The sequence below is a fragment of the Protomyctophum parallelum genome, assembly GCF_964188405.1.
Source record: "Protomyctophum parallelum genome assembly, chromosome: 18".
Classification (NCBI taxonomy): domain Eukaryota; kingdom Metazoa; phylum Chordata; class Actinopteri; order Myctophiformes; family Myctophidae; genus Protomyctophum; species Protomyctophum parallelum.
This window is the reverse complement of record NC_139716.1, coordinates 38,493,262-38,514,167: the sequence shown is the minus strand read 5'-3', so window position 1 is coordinate 38,514,167 and position 20,906 is coordinate 38,493,262. Positions and strand designations below refer to the sequence as shown.

Here is a 20,906-nt window from a genome sequence, read left to right as displayed (position 1 = left end):
CCTGTGAACTTTGGAAGCCAATCTTAACCAATCAGGATGGAGTGTGATAAATCTGAAAGACCCGTTTCGTTGAATGGCTCTAGAGAGACTGTGTACCAATTTGCGTGATGTTTGGACAAAATCTGTAGGTGTACTGTGCAAAAACTTGTTTTGCACAAAGCGGCCTCTTGGTGGCGCTATAACAGGCCGTTGTGGAAAGTTTGGGGCAGAGGTTCATCGTTGGCATCCAGGGAGTGTGTGTGCAAAATTTGGCATCGACCGGGTTAACGGTGAAGTTTTTGCACAAAGCGGCCTCTTGGTGGCGCTATAACAGGCCGTTGTGGAAAGTTTGGGGCAGAGGTTCATCGTTGGCATCCAGGGAGTGTGTGTGCAAAATTTGGCATCGACCGGGTTAACGGTGGGCGAGATTAGCCTGTCACGGACACACACACGGACGGACGGACGGACACACAAACGGACGGACGGAGTGCAAAACATACTCTCCCCACATGCCTTCGGCCTGGTGGAGACAACAATGTCTCGTGATGAGAAGCGTTGTTTGCTTGTAGATCAGTTATTTTTGGAACATGACACTACAGAGACAGAGCAGTGAGAGCACTCACACTGTACTGTTTTTACCCCCCTGACTGTGGATAGTTCTGAAAATGGTTGTGGTGTGTGCATTGTTTTTTTTCCTCCCAGGATAGATTATAAGCCATGCCTCAGACCCCCAACAGGAGGTTGAGTTCAGAACCTTTTTCAGCCCTCATGAGCTGAAGGGGGTCTGCCAACCTGTTAAAGCCAATCTTCATTATGTTGTTCAAATTGCATACGAGAGAGTATTATATATATATATATATATATATATAATATATATATATATATATATATATATATATATATATATATATATTATTAATGATAATGATTTATGCTTGACTCGGTGGCGAAACACTCATCTATGTAAATATATTGATATCCATGATATGATGACCAGCCACTACTGTATCAGAGAGACTGAGAATGAGATGCAAGCTCTGCTCCTCGTTTCCATATTTGCTTTTGGAGGGGATGCAAAGTACAGAAATGCCCTAAACGAGTGGATGTCTTACTCCACTCTGTCTGTGTGCGCTCTCGTGTGTCTCTGTTTAAGTTGATCTACATGAGTCAGACAAGCCAGCATCAGAGAGTAATGTGAGCTGAGAACTAAACAATGACGTCACTTATTGTCCTCTGACACGTCTATAATTAACACTGGAGGTGTGTGCGCGCGCGCGTGTGTATGTATGTGTGCACGACTGCATGCAACTGTGTGCACGTGTGTGGCATTGGTTCGCAGCTGCTGAAAACCAGAGAGGGGGGGATCAGACAGAAATAGACAAGAAAGAGGTGGAGTGAGAGAGGAGGGAAGGAAGAGAACTGGAAGAGAGGAGGAAGGCGCTGAGAAGAAGCTCCCACTTTGAACTCACTATCTACAGCATACATGGGCAACTGGAGCCACATGCGACCCCCGCCTTCACTTAACAGTTTGACTGCGGGATCAATCAATCGCAATCCCAATTTGACAGCCGTTGTTTTTTACTAACCTTTGAAGAACCACGCGGGCTGCGATCGTCGTTCCATTTCATGAAAATCCGTCCGAGAATTGGTGTGAACGTTTGTAATGGTGTCCAAAAATATTCCACGGTCTGGAGACAGCAGCAGCGGGGAACTGGGAGTCACGGGTGCCGCCATTATGGGCCATACACTTTGCATTGCGCCCTGAGAAGCTGATCTCACTGATTTCTTTATTTATTTCTGGTCACGTGATCCGAACGCGTGACGTATCCTACTGTGTCAGAGCGAAACCATTTAAGTCTTAAGTGATAACGGCTAATTAAACAATGAAAACATAACTCGTGTTTGGGAGGGAAAGGGAGACATCGTGTAACTCGTCAGTGGGAGGGAAAGTGTTTATGTGGCCGTCAGGTTAATATCAGAATATTGATATATTATTTTCAGCTGTTACAATTCCAAACATGCAAACATGAACCGTTTTTATTACTTGAGTCACAATTAGTAGCTTAATGACTAGTATTAAAATGTTATCGTCTTTTTTATGTCCAATGCATTTGTATTTAGTTTCTTAAAGTTAACATAACTATAATTAAAGGCATTTGAAATGATATCAGGATTCCAATTCAAAAATAGAAAAGAAAATATTCAGGATTTCAATTCAAATATAGCAAAAATAGCAGATCTACAATCTCTTTGAGCTTGTTGTAGATCTGCTATTTTTGTTACGACAGTATATATGCAATGTGGCCCTCTGGAGTGAGTGTGGAAATATAGTGGTTCTCTCCATCGTCAAAGTTGCTCTCCCCTGATCCACAGTATCCAGTTGACTGCCTCCAGTGTAGCTCACAAGATGAAGGCAATTTATAACATATGTTTAGCCCAATGGTTCCCAAACCTTTTCATGTCAAGGACCCCCAAATTGACACTAATTAGCCCGCGGACCCCCATTTGAAGAGATATGCCAGGGACCCCCATAAGAGATTTGTATGACTCTAGCAGTGATTCTCAACCCGTTTAATTTCAAGGACCCCCAGTTTGACATTAATTAGTCTACAGACCCCATTGAGTGTACAAATGAACACTAACGGGTCCATTTGGTTCCATTTGTACACTCCGTACACTCCATGTGGCCCTGTAACTCAGTGTACAAATGGAACCCAATGGAACGGCTCCATTTGGTTCCATTTGTACACTCTGGAACCCCCTGGGGACCCCCTGGAACTCACTCAAGGACCCCTGGGGGTCCCCGGACCCCACTTTGGGAACCACTGGTTTAGCCCACGTTGTTGTATTTATGCCGACGCTAATGGCGTGTGAGTGAAACGTGTGTCCGCTTTCTGAATCAAAGACCAAATTGGATTGCAGTCACTTCATGAAGCCTAGTTCAGACCAAAGATTTGCTTTAAACCGCTTTAAGCCCGTTTGTTGTAGGACCATGGCGCAAATAGTGGATCTACCAGCTTGAATGCTTGTGTTTTGTGCGACACTGTTGTCTGACGGAGCATAAATTAAGCATTTTTACAATTAGAATATTGACAAAGAATAGAGACAAAACGTGCCTAGGATGAACAAAATTGATGTTATAGTCGGAGTCATGAGCAATACAATTTTTCTTTTTTTTACCACAGATATGGTATCATGCTATCAGTAATGTTATTTTCCTGTTTGTGTGGGCCTCTATAGCTGACATGTATAAAATCATGGCCATGCCTTGTAACAGGATGCTGGAATAAACTGAGAATTAATCTTTAGACATGTACACCAGCTCAGTTGGTTATTGTTTGACTTCTATGCACAGGTCATGGCACGCTATGATGTGTTAAGCTCATGGAAAGCTTAGCTTCTTGCTGCCGAGTTGGCTGCAAAGTATAGCAGTCGTGTACCCTTAGCTGGCATTAGGGTATGATGTAAAATAATCATCATGATACAAATGACCAATTTTCAATACGTTTGTATAATTCTTTAATGTACTTCCATGGCTTTTGCATATCATGGAAAGCCCCCAGAGTGATCAGTATGATTTTGTTTTAGACAGTTCTATGTACAATGAAAAAACAAAACAAAACAAAAAAACATATAGAATATTTCTGTATCATTCATTAAAATATGTCTCTCATTTTGGAGAATTTGCTATATAAATACTATCCAGCTCTAGCTGGCTGGACTATTTCTGGTTGGGCATTTGATGGTCAGCACTAGTGCTTCATTCTAAAACATGATCTCCTGGTGGAGATAATCATAGCTTGACCAGATATGAAAAGAATAGCAGAGAGACAGACAACCAGGAAGTGGTTTAGCTCATGGCCTGTAGTTTTTCAAACCACTAAGAGTCATCTGGCGTGTGTGTGCATCCTCTTATTCCCAAAACCGAGGGCATTGGGTTTTTTGTCATACTCTCCCTACCTCCTGTTAACTTGAACACAAATTGGGTGCAAACATCAGAAGATGGATATCTTATTTTATCTTGATCGACTGGGGAAAAAACTAGGCTAAACTGTCACTGAACGCAGGCTCCTCCCGACTCCAAATGTTTTCACTAATGTCATACAATTTGGCCAAATCAAATGTAAGCGGAATATTATTTATCTAGTATTTATTATTTTTATTATTTATTTTATCTACTGGTGAAATAGCCTTTATATTTCTACATTGTAATTTGTGGCTCTGGGAGCTGTGTGGCTGGGTGTCCTACATGGTAAAGATTTATCATGCACGAGTGTTGGATGAATTACGGTAATTGAACGTGCGACATGCGTGCACATTGTTTTGGTTAGGATAGTTGGACCTTTGGCACCTTCAGAGAAAGGTGTGTGTGTGTGTGTGTGTGTGTGTGTGTGTGTGTGTGTGTGTGTGTGTGTGTGTGTGTGTGTGTGTGTGTGTGTGTGTGTGTGTGTGTGTGTGTGTGTGCTCACTGCTCATACATAAAACACTTAAAGGTTATTATGACCAGCACTTATAATACTCCACAAACCTTGTTATAAGTTGTTATGCATAATTAAATAATTTATAACGAGTGTTCTGAAGTCCCAAAGTGTATTATAATGGTTTGATAGATCCGACCTTTAACCCATTCTGAACGGGCACCCATTTTGGTGTTGGCATCATGTTATGCTTTAGCTATTGAAAAATAGCAGATCTACAAGCTCATATCGCGCCACCGAGTGGCGCGATACGAGCTTGTAGGTCTGCTATTTTTTGAAAAATCGAAGAACGACTGACATTTTTAGAATCTGATCTCAGGTCAGAATGGGTTAATCAGACCAGTGTGTGTCCAGTGGAAACCTCGTATGAATCTGATCTCAGGTCAGAATGGGTTAAATGTTGCCCACAACCTATAATCTATACGAATATAAGAAAAACAGCCGATCTACAAGTCCAAACAAGTTGCTATGCGATTAATCGTGAGCAAACTATAGTGCTTAATATAAGCGTGTGCATCTCTTTATGCAACACCCACGGAGGTACTACGTTGCACGTCCTGATAAGGGGGCAGAGGAAGGGAGAAGAGAGATGAACATAAGGACATACTGAACCTACCATACAGTTCTAAAAGCTCACTGACAAATTGAAATAAACAAATGCTTTGCAGTACAATTATGTTTTGTTACTGGCCTATTCAGAAGGAGACGAGAGTTTTAGCATTTCGTGTGTGTGTGTGTGTGTGTGTGTGTGTGTGTGGACTGTATATAAATATTTTTTACTTATACTTTTTCTGCTAGTGGTTACTGGTCCGTAAGGTTTCTATCTGTAACTACAACTAAATGTGCTGTTGTTGCAATTGTGGTTGCGAAAAAGCAGGGACTTCCTCAAAGCCTGTTTGTCATGTCTGTTATAATGGGACATGGGTGTTTGCGCCGGCCCCTTTTACAGCTCATTCAGAGGCATTGTACAGGTGGAGCCAAGCAACAACTGTAGTAATTTAGTGACAGTCCAGGGACAGATGGGAGTATAGGAAATAGACGTTCAGAATGATGGAAGACATGAAGAAGAAGGGACCTTTTATTTTGAAGGGGTCCGTCTGCTGTACCTAGAACCCATTTGTTGGTCGCAGACACATTGTCATGGATCCCTGTACTTTTTTTTGTTTCCTACATTTTTCATAACATTTAAAAAAAAAACATTCCCAAAAGACTTTTCATGAATTAAAAGCAAAATGCAATGATTTCATGAAGAAATAAAATCTAAGAAATTCCATGAATTAGAAGACACAACTAGTGAAAAGAGCTGATCTACAAGCTCACAGGCGCGTTGTGAGCTTGTAGATGTGCTGTTTTCACTATAGTTTGGGTTCCCGGTGCCGGCAAACATCTAATTTCTCTTTTGGATTAAAAGTTTGGGAACCACTGACCTAGAAGAACACTGATGGCATCTGAACAACACATAGAAGGATAAATGGCGACAGGCTGCATCTCAAGCATAGAGTCTGAGACATAGAGACATATGGCTTGACTTCTGCCCAAAGGCCAAGGGCTGAAGTAACAAATGGCCACTGTTGACCCTTGACATAAAATACACAATACAGTAATGATGAAGGCCATGTGTGGCCAAAACGTTGTAACACTCTCACACACACACACACACACCCCTCTTTCTCTGAAGGTGCTAATGTCACCGTCACATTTGTAGTAAAATGCACTTAAATTAAATCAACAGACTGTAATAAATGTAACAAATCAATATTGGCAATTTCAAGTGTAATGTCAAAGATTACATTCATTAGGGTTAGCAAATGCTGGAGCCATACCATAATGGCATAATCATTGTCTGTGTTTTTTTGTTGTTGTATCCTCTAGGTCTGTATCAGTTTTGTATTAATAATATACGCTCGGCTGTTTATTACAAGGCATAATAATCTCTCAAATCAACAGACCAAATAAAATATTGAGTCACTGCAAGCCTTTTTGAAGACTGAAAGCTTTTGTGAGTGTTGGGCCCACACTCACTAGGCTAGCTCAAAGCAGCTGTGTGCAGTGTTGATTTTGACAGCACATTTTTATTTAGTCAGTCAGTCTTTTGAATACATTTTCATTTACTTTGTCCTATTTTAGTCTTCAGATATGTTTTAGTGTTAGTCTTGTTTTAGCCTACTAAATCTACAATTGATTTGGTCGACAAAAATATATATTTTGGCAGGCCTTTATGGCGTCGTAATGCCAGATTTTACACTTGGCTGCATGCTGAAAATAGCCTACGCCTTGTGAGCTTGTAGATCTCAGAGCAGATCTACAGATTTTCAGAGCACAACACCTGAGCGCAACCAAACGACTGACTTGTCTTTTTGTTCTGCTGGATCTCTTCTCCACTAGTCCCTCCCCTAAAATTGTAGTCTCATTTTCATCCGTTGATGTATGATTGTCAACATATTTAGTCTTAGTTATAGTCATCGTAGCTTAGCTTTTATTTGTTTTTTTTGTCAGTGAAAAGAGGTAGTCAACCAACATTTGGTCGTCATGGACCCTGGCCGTGTGTCAGGGATTTTTAAGATTTTTCAAAAATAGCAGACCTACAAGTTCATAGCGCGCCACCGATGAACTTGTAGGTCTGCTATTTTCCAATAGCTAAAGTATAACAGAATGCTTGTAAAAACACAAGGGGTTCCTGCCCAAAATCTGGCCCAAATACCACCATGTATCACCATGGGCTGGAGACCTCGCGTCCTATACCATCTGGAGCAAAGACAGAAGATCACGGTTCGCCGTGTCGTTTCCCATGAGCCAACAGATGGTGAAGAAGGAGCATGAGTGCTTGCTCAACACGTCGCAGTGTCTCCGCAAACTCGACAGAGAAGAAGGAAGGAAACGGAGAGAGAAAGTCTTTTACACTGTGCACTAACTGAAATTCACTGGCTCTCTCTTTGGTGTCAAATCTCCTGCAGAGGTGTGTGTGCATACATGCATGCATGTGAGAGACTGTGTGTGTGTGTGAGGGAGTGTGAGACTATGTTTGCGTCTCGTCACCCTGGAGCCAGTCATCCCCTCTTCTGACCCTGAGCCCTGTCACCTGTCCGCTCAGATCACACACACACACACACACACACACACACACACACACACACACACACACACACACACACACGCACACGCACACGCACACATAGACACACACATAGACACACACAATTGCTGTGACCCAGGCCTAGAGTTGAAACCCTATCGCTGTTGCTATCCATGCAAAAACATTCCAGGCCAGCACAGTTTTGTTTTATGAGTGAGAGAGAGGCATCAAGGCAACGTATACTGTGGCATTAGCACATTAGCAGTACCGTTTTACTGTAGTTGTTGAATGACTTGATGTGATACTGCTGGCATTGACTGAAGCCTAAGGGCCGATTCATACTCCTATTTTAGAGCCGAATAAAAGTCTGTTCGGCGATGTAGAGCCTACAATGTGACGTCATTTGAGGTTCGGGCATGGTGGGTACCGTCCTAAAGTCGGCTCTTCGGTGCTACTGAAAGTTTCGGCACTACAGCGCCGAAACAGCGGTAAAATAGGAGTATGAATCGGCCCTCATTCACACACATGGCGGCGACTGGCGGTGCACTTGAAAGTAGGAGCTTGTAGATTGGGCTACCGTCGGTGCTCCACATGGCGTGCGACGACCATGGATAAATCTGTGCTTGGGGGCACAATACAGTCCTCTGCTGCTCTCACTGTTTGGGTTCAGACCCAGGTCAGACACATTCAGGCAGCTATGTAAGTATTGGGACAGCATTGGGATCCCCCCCCCCCCCCTCCCCTCTCTCTCTCTCTCTGTTGACTCATTCTAGTCTAGTGTTATAGAAGTTTCATGTCAACAGAGGAACACAAGATGTAGAGTAACTGTAAGCTTTCGAGTACAGGTCATTGTGGGTCACGCCAAGCCGACGACTAGCAAAAGTGTCTGTTCGCCTGCTAGCGGTCCCACTGCACTGATAGGAATCACCTTTCTCCTCTGCCTGGCTTATTTTGTGTCAGCTGATTTTTTTTTTTGGCTTACATTGGATAAGACCGTTATTGATCCAGAGGGATCAATAACGCACTCCTCACCAACCTTAATCCACATGCTATGTCTAACCAATGCTATGTCTAACCAAAGTGTGCCTCCCGCGGCGGGTACACTGACGCGCCACTAGAAACACGACACCAGTGAAACCATTCAAAGCATTGGTTATGGTAAGGAGCACTGGCACCTTCACCACTGCTGCAGGATATAGAGCCAGGAAAAAGTGGCACGGGGAAGTTGTGAAAAGTCACTTTTTTTGCAACGGGCACGGTCAAACGGGAGTGCTCTGGGGTCTGAAATAGGTGGACAAATGCAGCGGTAGAAAAGGCTGTCGCTCACTGTGTGAATGGGCTATATGCACACATATAATAACCCATTCTGACATGAGACCAGATTCTAAAAAGGTCTTCTACATCCTGACAGTTTTCTGAAAAAGCTATGTTTCCATGTCAGTCGTTCTTCGATTTTTCAAAAATAGCAGACCTACAAGCCTCGTATGAGCTTGTAGATCTACGCTATTTTTCAATAGCTAAAGCATAGCATAATGCTAACACCAAAAGGGGTTCCCGCCCAAAATGGGATAACTCGTCCTACTTTCGGGCAAGGACTGTCTAAAGAGGTGGACGCCATGTTGCTCCATGGACGGAAAGAAACATGCGCAGTTGAGACCAAGGACTGTCTAAAGAGGACAGGACGCGAAGACCATAAGGGCGCCGCCATGTTGCTCCATGGTGCTCCATGGACGGAAAGAAACATGCGCAGTTGAGACCAGGAATTTGTACATGCCCAAATTTGTGCATGTACAAAGTTAAGTAGTTTAACCCATTCTGACCTGAGATCAGATTCATACGAGGTTTCCGCCGGACACACACTGGTCTGATGAACCCATTCTGACCTGAGATCAGATTCTAAAAAAATGTCAGTCGTTCTTCGATTTTTCAAAAATAGCAGACCTACAAGCTCGTATCGCGCCACTCGGTGGCGCGATATGAGCTTGTAGATCTGCTATTTTTCAATAGCTAAAGCATTAACATGATGCTGACACCAAAATGGGTGCCCGGTCAGAATGGGTTAAGTATTTTTTGTTGAATTACCCATGACAAAGTTTTAAAAGTCAACAAGTATGTATATCAATAAAATAAGCAAGCTGCACGCGCAGACAATTCACTAGTTCTTTCTTTCAATCATTTCATTATTATTATTATATTTTCACAATCTGATACACAGATACGCCGGCTACTTTATTATAATGTTTTGATAATTTGCACGACAGATGTATGCATTGGACGGTATAGAGTTTCAAACTAGTGTATTTAAGAAGAAGATGATCTATTCTATATAATTGTGAAAATAATAATAATAAAATGATTGAAATAAAGAACTAGAGAATTGTTTGCTAGCATGCTGCTTGTTTATGATATGGATACTCAACAAAAAATACTTATAACACGCATAAATAAATTGCATTAAACAGTGCTGCCGGGCGGGTCTTTGCGCAACCGGCAACCGCTCCGTCATTTAGTTATATGCCTGTTCTGCGACCACACTGGTTCTTCCCTGCGTCGGTGCTATGGACTCTGTCTGCATGTCACCAGGAACATGCTGTGTGCGTTTGAGGAAGTTGGTCATTATCTTTTTTTACCTAGCGTAACTTTGTCAGGAACTATCTCCCTTTGTCTCTCTCAGGCATTTTGTGCCACTTACCACCTAATTAACCCATTTAGACCTGGCGACGATTCTACAAAATGTCTTCTAAATCCTGACTGTTTTTTTCTTTTTAAAGCTGTTTTTTCGATGTCAGTCGTTCTCAAACACTTTCATGTCACTTTTCACGATTCTTAAAAAAATGGCAGACCTACAAGCTCGTAGCGCGCCACTTGGTGGCGCGCTATGAGCTTGTAGATCTGCTATTTTTCAATAGCTAAAGCATAACATGATGCTAACACCAAAAGGGGTTCCCGCCCCCAAAATGGGTTAAGGTCTTATTGAGACCTTGGGAATGCCCATATATGGAGATCCCCGATGTCATCAACTCTACATCTGACCTCAAAACTCTTAGATCTCCATATATGGAGCTGACCTGTTCTGACATTCCATATGTTGATCCTTCCCCATCCATCCTTCCTCTTTGATGTCTCCCCTTTTGACTTATAGCTGTCCATTTGCCCCAAAGTTATTAGTGCAGCCCGGCAGAACTACAGTAAAGTTATTAGTGCAGCCCGGCAGAACTACAGTAAAGTTATTAGTGCAGCCCGGCAGAACTACAGTAAAGTTATTAGTGCAGCCCGGCAGAACTACAGTAAAGTTATTAGTGCAGCCCGGCAGAACTACAGTAAAGTTATTAGTGCAGCCCGGCAGAACTACAGTAAAGTTATTAGTGCAGCCCGGCAGAACTACAGTAAAGTTATTAGTGCAGCCCGGCAGAACTACAGTAAAGTTATTAGTGCAGCCCGGCAGAACTACAGTAAAGTTATTAGTGCAGCCTGGCAGAACTACAGTAAAGTTATTAGTGCAGCCCGGCAGAACTACAGTAAAGTTATTAGTGCAGCCCGGCAGAACTACAGTAAAGTTATTAGTGCATCCCGGCAGAACTACAGTAAAGTTATTAGTGCAGCCCGGCAGAACTACAGTAAAGTTATTAGTGCAGCCCGGCAGAACTACAGTAAAGTTATTAGTGCAGCCCGGCAGAACTACAGTAAAGTTATTAGTGCAGCCCGGCAGAACTACAGTAAAGTTATTAGTGCAGCCCGGCAGAACTACAGTAAAGTTATTAGTGCAGCCCAGCAGAACTACAGTAAAGTTATTAGTGCAGCCCGGCAGAACTACAGTAAAGTTATTAGTGCAGCCCAGCAGAACTACAGTAAAGTTATTAGTGCAGCCCGGCAGAACTACAGTAAAGTTATTAGTGCAGCCCGGCAGAACTACAGTAAAGTTATTAGTGCAGCCCGGCAGAACTACAGTAAAGTTATTAGTGCAGCCCGGCAGAACTACAGTAAAGTTATTAGTGCAGCCCGGCAGAACTACAGTTCTCAGGCCCGAAAATTAAGGCCAATATATATGGCCAGTACAGAATTGATCTAACCCCCCCCATGCCAAAGCGCCAGCGCTCGCCCAGCAGTCACTCAGGCATCTTAATGGTAATAATACATAATAATTTAAATTTAAAATATATATAAAGTAAAATGAAACCTACTGTAAGCCTAATTAATAATTAATACAAGTTCTAACAAGCAATAAACACAGTTTAACCCATTCTGAACGGGCACCCATTTTGGTGTTAGCATCATGTTATGCTTTATCTATTGAAGAATAGCAGATCTACAAGCTCATAGCGCGCCACCGAGTGGCGCGCTACGAGCTTGTAGATCTGCTATTTTTCAATAGCTAAAGCATAACATGATGCTAACACCAAAAGGGGTTCCCGCCCCAAAATGGGTTAACCCATTCTGAACGGGCACCCATTTTGGTGTCAGCATCATGTTATGCTTTAGCTATTGAAAAATAGCAGATCTACAAGCTCATATCGCGCCACCGAGTGGCGCGATACGAGCTTGTAGGTCTGCTATTTTTGAAAAATCGAAGAGCGACTGACATTTCTAGAATCTGATCTCAGGTCAGAATGGGTTAATCAGACCAGTGTGTGTCCATGTGGAAACCTCGTATGAATCTGATCTCAGGTCAGAATGGGTTAAGGTCTTATTGAGACCTTGGGAATGCCCACATATGGAGATCCCCGATGTCATCAATATTGGCCAGCAACTCTACATCTGACCTCAAAACTCTTAGATCTCCATATATGGAGCTGACCTGTTCTGACATTCCATATGTTGATCCTTCCCCATCCATCCTTCCTCTTTGATGTCTCCCTTTTGACTTCTAGCTGTCCATTTGCCCCAAAGTTATTAGTGCAGCCCGGCAGAACTACAGTAAAGTTATTAGTGCAGCCCGGCAGAACTACAGTAAAGTTATTAGTGCAGCCCGGCAGAACTACAGTAAAGTTATTAGTGCAGCCTGGCAGAACTACAGTAAAGTTATTAGTGCAGCCCGGCAGAACTACAGTAAAGTTATTAGTGCAGCCTGGCAGAACTACAGTAAAGTTATTAGTGCAGCCCGGCAGAACTACAGTAAAGTTATTAGTGCGGCCCGGCAGAACTACAGTAAAGTTATTAGTGCAGCCTGGCAGAACTACAGTAAAGTTATTAGTGCAGCCTGGCAGAACTACAGTAAAGTTATTAGTGCAGCCCGGCAGAACTACAGTAAAGTTATTAGTGCAGCCCGGCAGAACTACAGTAAAGTTATTAGTGCAGCCCGGCAGAACTACAGTAAAGTTATTAGTGCAGCCCGGCAGAACTACAGTAAAGTTATTAGTGCAGCCCGGCAGAACTACAGTAAAGTTATTAGTGCAGCCCGGCAGAACTACAGTAAAGTTATTAGTGCATCCCGGCAGAACTACAGTAAAGTTATTAGTGCAGCCCGGCAGAACTACAGTAAAGTTATTAGTGCAGCCCAGCAGAACTACAGTAAAGTTATTAGTGCAGCCCGGCAGAACTACAGTAAAGTTATTAGTGCAGCCCGGCAGAACTACAGTAAAGTTATTAGTGCAGCCCGGCAGAACTACAGTAAAGTTATTAGTGCAGCCCCGGCAGAACTACAGTAAAGTTATTAGTGCAGCCCGGCAGAACTACAGTTCTCAGGCCCGAAAATTAAGGCCAATATATATGGCCAGTACAGAATTGATCTAACCCCCCCCCATGCAAAAGCGCCAGCGCTCGCCCAGCAGTCACTCAGGCATCTTAATGGTAATAATACATAATAATTTAAATTTAAAATGTATATAAAGTAAAATGAAACCTACTGTAAGCCTAATGGTTAATACAAGTTCTAACAAGCAATAAACACAGTTTAACCCATTCTGAACGGGCACCCATTTTGGTGTTGAAAAATAGCAGATCTATATATAGCGCGCCACCGAGTGGCGCGCTACGAGCTTTTTAAAATCTGATCTCAGGTCACAATGGGTTTAATCAGACCAGTGTGTGTCCAGTGGAAACCTCGTATGAATCTGATCTCAGGTCAGAATGGGTTAAGTACAGACATGTGCCCACATCCACAAACATGCACAGACACAATTATGGCAAATGAGGTGATCTAGGGCCAGGGGAAGGCTTTCCTGAACAGATGTGTTTTCAGAAGTGACTTATTAAAAGATGATCTATATCAGCGCAATTGGGCTTCAGGGATTAGCCTTTTGCACCTTTTGAACTAAAAACACACCATGTGAAGTGATTGGTGCAACTCCATGTGGGGGTCCCCGGGGGGGGGGGGTCCCCGGAAGTTCCAGACCCACAGTAACGCGGCCAGGGTGCCGGCCCGGTTCTGGCGAGCCACCCCACGTCCGAAACGGTTGAGAAATGACAGTGTCTCTGACCTCCGTGTGGTGGTCAGACCCCCCAGGAACGTGCCCAGGGGGCCGGCCCGGTTCTGGCAAGCCCGCGTACGAAATGGTTGAGAAATGACAGTTACCGTATGGGGGTCTCTCTACTGCACTGTACTGTAACACCCTGTGTGAGTGTGAGTGTGTGAGAGACAACAGTGCCACTTGGTTGTGAAAAACAACCAAACGCTATTTTCGTGCTCAGACACAGCCAGGGACTCGCATAGTTGTCTATAGGAGTGGTTCTGGTTGCACCACTCAAATATAGTTTGTGTTTGTGCCCATCAGTGCATCTACTCGTATTATGGGAAGCTCAGATCTCTTTGTTGACACTACCTTACCTAGAGAGCATCTTATTCAGGTGGCTTCTGTCTGGTTGTTGTATATAGCATCTGCAAAGATACAGTAACAGGACCAATAGATTTAAGAACTAATTAGTCCCTACTGTCTTCAGTGTTTCTGAACCACTACACTTCATTGACTAAGGTCTCCTTGACCCACTCCTTTTTTCCCCTTTACACTGAATCTGTTTGACGAAAATGGTGGTTTCATAAGCTCAAAACGTGTGTCAATGCGTTGCGAGCATGTAGATCTATTTTGGCTATTTCCGTCCAAATGTGCGCCCATTTTCGCCTGATGTTTCCTTTGTGTATTGTTTGTATGTTGATTGGTGTGTGTGTGTGTGTGTGTGTGTGTGTGTGTGTGTGTGGTGCTTGCTGACGATGATTGTATTTATTTATGTCTCGGCATGGCATCATATTGGTGCATAACGTTGACGTTGACCCCTTCCCCTTTGTTGCTCCTCAGGACACCAAGTCCAGCCGACCCAGCATGCCTGTGCGCTGTCGTAACTCGGTCGCTACGACGGCGGACGACCAGCCCCACATCGGTAACTACCGGTTACTGAAGACCATCGGCAAGGGCAACTTCGCCAAGGTCAAACTGGCGCGGCACGTCCTCACCGGCAAAGAGGTAGGTCAACGTTGTGTGAGGTTGTCATTATAGGCAAAATGTCACACAATATCGGTGTGTGTGGGACAGGAAGTTTAACTTGTAGATCTGCTATTTTGCATAACATAATGCTAACACCAAAAGGGGTTCCCGCCCAAAATGGGTTAAAGGGCCACTTTGCAACCAGATCTTATTTTAATGATGTTTGTGAGACAATAAACACTAGATATTTTAGTATTTCAAAGTGTCTGATGTCATGGACACTGGTCTCACTCCTGGATTACTACAAAGACCATAATGCTTTGTTGCACTCGCCCCACCTTGTGGAGAGGGGCTGTCTTACTGAGACAACATGTAGTCCAGGAAGGAAGTTTCAAGTGAGACATGACATCACTTAACACTCAAGTGGTTAATTGAATTGTTGATTTATAAAAAATCACACCCGTGTGAAGTGAGGGGCACTCTTATCATCATACATCATCTCATTCTGGCCAATCACAATTTGTGTCCTCACCGTCATCTTCAATGTTTGCGTCTATACAGTGTCTGTGTTGTGTGTACACTAGGCATGTGGAAAATAATCGATACGTATCGATACATCGATTATGACGTGCGCAATGCGAGTGAATCGGTTCATTCACTGTGTATCGGTAAAATTGACGGGTGAAATCTCGATGCATTCGCGGAGTACTTGCATCGGTAAAATCCGTGGTTGCACCGTTTTCTTTCATGGTAAATTTCACCCTATCCTGTGTTTCCGAGGCGCATTCAACGTACCATCAGAAAAGGAAGAAAAAAAAAAGGTCTCTCGCAGCGCACACACAGGGCGAGTTCGGAAATAGCGCACTGAGCCCACTGTGCAATGCAAACTAATAGGAGAGTGTGCTCCGGTGTGGTATTTCCGAACGCGCCCACAGTCAGTGAACAGAAGCTACCGTACGACGGTGCAGTCAGAGTAGACACGTTGAGACAACAAACAGACTCAGACTATAAAGAGCACCCGCGACTAACAGAAGTGAGCCCCACGCATTAAACAAGAAGCACCACCTTTAGTCTTTAGCTTTATAAAATAGCTGTCCGAGTAGCTTTGTCCGTCGATCAGTTGACTTTTCACTGTAGCGCTGCGTGCTGGACTGCTGGTAATGATCCACACTCTACAGCTGTGCTTGCTGATTATCCGACGCAAATCTGCGTCACGAATCTCGCGATCATCATCAATTTGTATTTAAAGAAAGCTTCTGCAGTCTGCACACACGTGTACAACAACAACAACGCCACAGGAGGGTGTACTGCTTGCGTTTAAAGTCGTTTACAACTTTCCACTGTCCAGCTTTCCCCTGCTGTTCTCTGGGATAGAAGCCTTATTTATATTCTGCAGCAAGACGGTGTCGCACGCCTAAAATTGCAGATCCACAAGCTCACAGCGGGGCGTGGATGAGACGCGTTGTGAGCTTGTACATCTGCTATGTATTTATAACGTTAATAATACATGCAGGCCAGGGTCTTCAATGTTTTTCAGGTCAAGCCAAGGACCACTTAGCTGAGAGTGAGAGATCAAGTAGGGACCCCCACTATACATAGGCAATTATATTATAACACTGTTGCAGATTAAACTAGACATAGACTTGTTTGACAGCACTACAAGTGTGACCTGTAATTTTTGTTTTGTTTATTTGTTTCTTTTCTATTTATATGTTGGTAACATTAATTGATGAACGATAGGCTATTCCATTTTAATCTCTTGAACCCTCTATACTCAAAACCTCAAATTGACCTTTGAGATATAATAATTATACTATAGCCTATGATTATTAGTAATCTAACAATTCCACAATAACCAGCAGAGAGCAGACCCTTTGTTTACTTACAGAATTCTATAAGTTGGGTTGTTTGAGATGCAGAGCTATACTACTAACCTACAGTAAAACAATAAATTCCTTTGAATTTAAATGTAATGCATTTTTACATATTTTGGGAAATTAAGAGAGCTTTAATATAAATCCGAATTGAATCGCCATCAAATCGCATCGTATCGGTAGAGGGGTGAATCGTATCGTACCGCAATGTCCAGAATTGAATCGCCATCAAATCGCATCGTATCGGTAGAGGGGTGAATCGTATCGTATCGCATCGTATCGCCAGGAGATTCCATGTATCGCTGGCAGTGCACCGAGATGCGTATCGAATCGTGAGATGAGACGAGATTCACATGCCTAGTGTACACGAACACTCAAAGCTGGCCATTCATTGTCAATGGCATTCCATTGTTGAGTTAAGACAATGTTGGTGTTTACACAAACCCGGAAAGCTGGGCATAGGAGGGAGCCAGTGCCCCTCAAAAATTCATGGTTAGAATAATTGCTAAGAAAATAATTGATACTGTAGTTGCAGCCCCCCCCCCCCCCCCCCCCCCCGGCCCCCCCCACACACACACACACACACATATACACTTTCTAATGTGGAATTCTCCCCATGTGTCTTTAACAGCAGTGGAACTCGTATCCCATCGTATTGGTTTTCTGTTGTTTGTTAAAAGAGGCTGCAGGCTTGTGTTTAACCAGAGACCGTGCGGGGGCAGGATCCAAGGAGAAGGCAGAGTGAAAATAGAAAGTGTTTATTCTCAGTGTCGACTCTAGTTCCCCAAAAACCAAAACGACGCAGTGGAGTGTGGACACGAATTCATCTTCCTTTTATCTGTGAGCGACGCGAGGGCCTGGAAATCCCACAGCCCGTTGTGAATTGTGGCTGTGACTGTGCTGTGAAGTGAGTTGCTGGCAGCGCCACGAGGCACCACCGTCATTACAGCAGCGTCATGAACGACAGTAGAAGGAGGGGGTCTCTGGGGACCTCTGGGGGCTTTTGAGGCCCCTTAACCCATTCTGACCTGAGATCAGATTCTAAAAATGTCTATTACATCCTGACAGTTTCATTATTAACCCATTCTGAACTGAGATCAGATTCTAAAAGTGTCTTCGATTTTTCAAAAATAGCAGACCTACAAGCTCGTATCGCGCCACTCGGTGGCGCGATATGAGCTTGTAGATCTGCTATTTTTCAATAGCTAAAGCATAACATGATGCCGACACCAAAATGGGTGCCCGGTCAGAATGGGTTAAGCCCTATTTTATACAAGCTCCTTAATACGATAGGCTGTTTTTGAAGACCCTTCGACGAATGTCGACGCATCTTCTCTCATGGGGTTCTGTGGCCAAATCCGTATCAATTGTTCGTTGTCATGAAAATGTCAGAGAACCACTAGTCTGCACCAGGCATGTGAAATGCCTCCACTTGACTAGTAAGCCTCTGCAATTAACCCATTCTGACCTGAGATCAGATGAAAAAAATGTCTATTACATCCTGACAGTTTCATTATTAACCCATTCTGACCTGAGATCAGATTAAAAAAATGTCAGTCGTTCTTCGATTTTTCAAAAATAGCAGACCTACAAGCTCGTAGCGCGCCACTCGGTGGCGCGCTATGAGCTTGTAGATCTGCTATTTTTCAATAGCTAAAGCATAATATGATGCCAACACCAAAATGGGTGCCCGTTCAGAATGGGTTAAGGCATGCATCCATTGTGCATACATTTACGTGGGCTTTAATATAGAGCTGAGCCATAAAGGAGAAAATAAAATCCTCTGACATTTCCGAGACGTCACCACGGAGACGTACGTGCTGTTCTCGGGGACACGACGCTGACCTTTTCTTTAGGAGAGAATTCATTAGGTTCCATTCCATCCTGGGCTATATGAATTATCCCATTCTGACCTGAGATCAGATTCATACGAGGTTTCCGCTGGGACACACACTGGTCTGATGAACCCATTCTGACCTGAGATCAGATTCTAAAAAAATGTCAGTCGTTTTTTGATTTTTCAAAAAATAGCAGACCTACAAGCTCGTATCGCGCCACTCGGTGGCGCGATATGAGCTTGTAGATCTGCTATTTTTCAATAGCTAAAGCATAACATGATGCCGACACCAAAATGGGTGCCCGGTCAGAATGGGTTAAACACTCAATATTTACACACTAACTACACAAAAAAAAAAACTCCATCACGCAAAGATTTGAAGGCCCCCCAGTAGTATCCCTGATGGCCCCCTGTTGAAAACCCCTATGCTACGTGATGAAGCTGGTGATTTATATCTCTAGTTCTCAGGGAGGGGGGTTTGTTATTGGAAGGTTGTGCTGTTGGTGAGTGTGAAGAGAGTAGCTGAAATAACTCCAGTGAGCTTGGCAGACTGTCCCAGTATCCACTTAAAGGACAACTTTAGTTTTTTTCAACCAAGGTTCATGTTTTAGGTTGTTATTAGAGAAACTAAAAGATGAGTGTACATTTTTTGCTGCTTTCTTTTGTTTTAGGGATTAAATATGTATTTTTTAACACAATTTTATGGTGATTTCTTTTTTTATGGTTTACTATAGTCCGAATAAACGTCAGGAAATTACATCTGGCCACAGAAGATCACAGGATCTACTGAATGTGAAGGTAGCCTACTAGGGGAAGGCTTTTACTGTGTGTATAGGCTCAATATGTCAGTTTGTCACATTCAATAGATCCTGTGATCTTTTGTGGCCAGATGTAATTTCCTGGCGTTTATTAGGACTATAGTAAACCATAAAAAAATAAATCACCATCAAATTGTGTTAAAAAATACATATTTAGACCCATGCAGTGATGTAACTAGGGTGCGTTTTGCGTCCAAAAACGCAGTTTATAGTTTTGGGACGCAATAGACCATCAACCTGTGCGTCCATGGGATGCACTACTGTACTCCCACTGAAAAGAAATCGCGGGGGGAAAAAATGCGGTAAAACAATAATCTACGGAAACGATCATTTTGTATGCCCACATCCGACCTCATCCTATGTTATAAAAAATAAAATCCATGTAGAAATCGTTGTAGAAGCACTAATTTGTAACTACATTGTCAACACAACGCGCCGCCATGTTGCTCAGGCGAGCTCTGACCGGGGAGCGGAGCGCTCCGAGTGCAGCCTCTAGAGTAGACTAGAGCCGTTTAGAGAGAGAGAGTGACGACAATTGAGTGATCAGTGACGCTTGCAGCCCGTTGCAGCCCCACGAATAAGCAGTGAACGGAGATGTCGCAACTCTCAACTAAACCGCGCTGCCTCCGACCGAAATATTTAGGGGAACATGTTTTAGCGTGACAAGCAGACCCGATTCACAATAACAGTGACACGCCGGTATTGTTGTTTCTGTTGCGTGTGTGTTGTGCCACCACACATTAAAATGGCACCAAATAAATTTCCAAAGAAAAAGGCCAAGGATAGGAAGCTGTACACAATGAAGTACACCTAGAACAAGTGCTACAGAGACTTTTTCTTGTTCCAAATGCACTGTAACAAACAGACAATGAGTCACTTTAAATGAGCTGTGCTGCAGTGCATTAAATGCACCATACTTTAGCTCACTGATTGCACCACATTATTATTATTATTTATATATTTTACATTATTTTGGTGCCATTATATTATTTACTGTTCTGCATACGTTGCACTGTTGTGTTGTTCTGTTTGCATACTTTGCACTGTTGTTGCAAACATCTTTGCAAATATTAAAGTTTTCAGATTTGGAATTGTATTCACTTCTTTCATACATTTCTACACGAATATAACCACATTATAACAATCAAAAATGAAATGATAGTTTAATGCTGCAATTTGTAAAAATGACAAAATGTGACCGACAACGTCGCTGAAGTGGGACTCATCAAATGTCCCTGGGACTCATCTACAAGACCATCCCTGCATCCTGGGACTCATTACATTGGAAACCTAGTTACATCACTGCCCATGCTCGAATGCCCCCGCCACAGCTAACAGCTAAATTCCCTAAAACGAAAGAAAGCAGCAAATGCAAAAAGATTAACACTCACCTTTTACTTTATCTAATAACAAACTAAAACATGAACCTTGGTTGAAAAAAACTAAAGTTGTCCTTTAACCTGTACATTTCATTGACCGTACCCCAGGGCTC

The 20,906-nt window shown here is 43.1% G+C and overlaps 1 protein-coding gene across 12 annotated transcripts in view; it reads left to right on the top strand.

Annotated features, from left to right (window-relative positions):
- Positions 1-20,906, top strand: part of mark2b (MAP/microtubule affinity-regulating kinase 2b) — a 94,756-nt gene that overhangs the window by 20,275 nt on the left and 53,575 nt on the right. For all 12 annotated transcript variants that reach the window (XM_083788968.1, XM_083788961.1, XM_083788966.1 and 9 more), the window contains exon 2: positions 14,760-14,924. In XM_083788968.1, the coding sequence (XP_083645094.1) occupies positions 14,760-14,924 (165 nt within the window). The remainder of the gene's footprint in view (positions 1-14,759; positions 14,925-20,906) is intronic.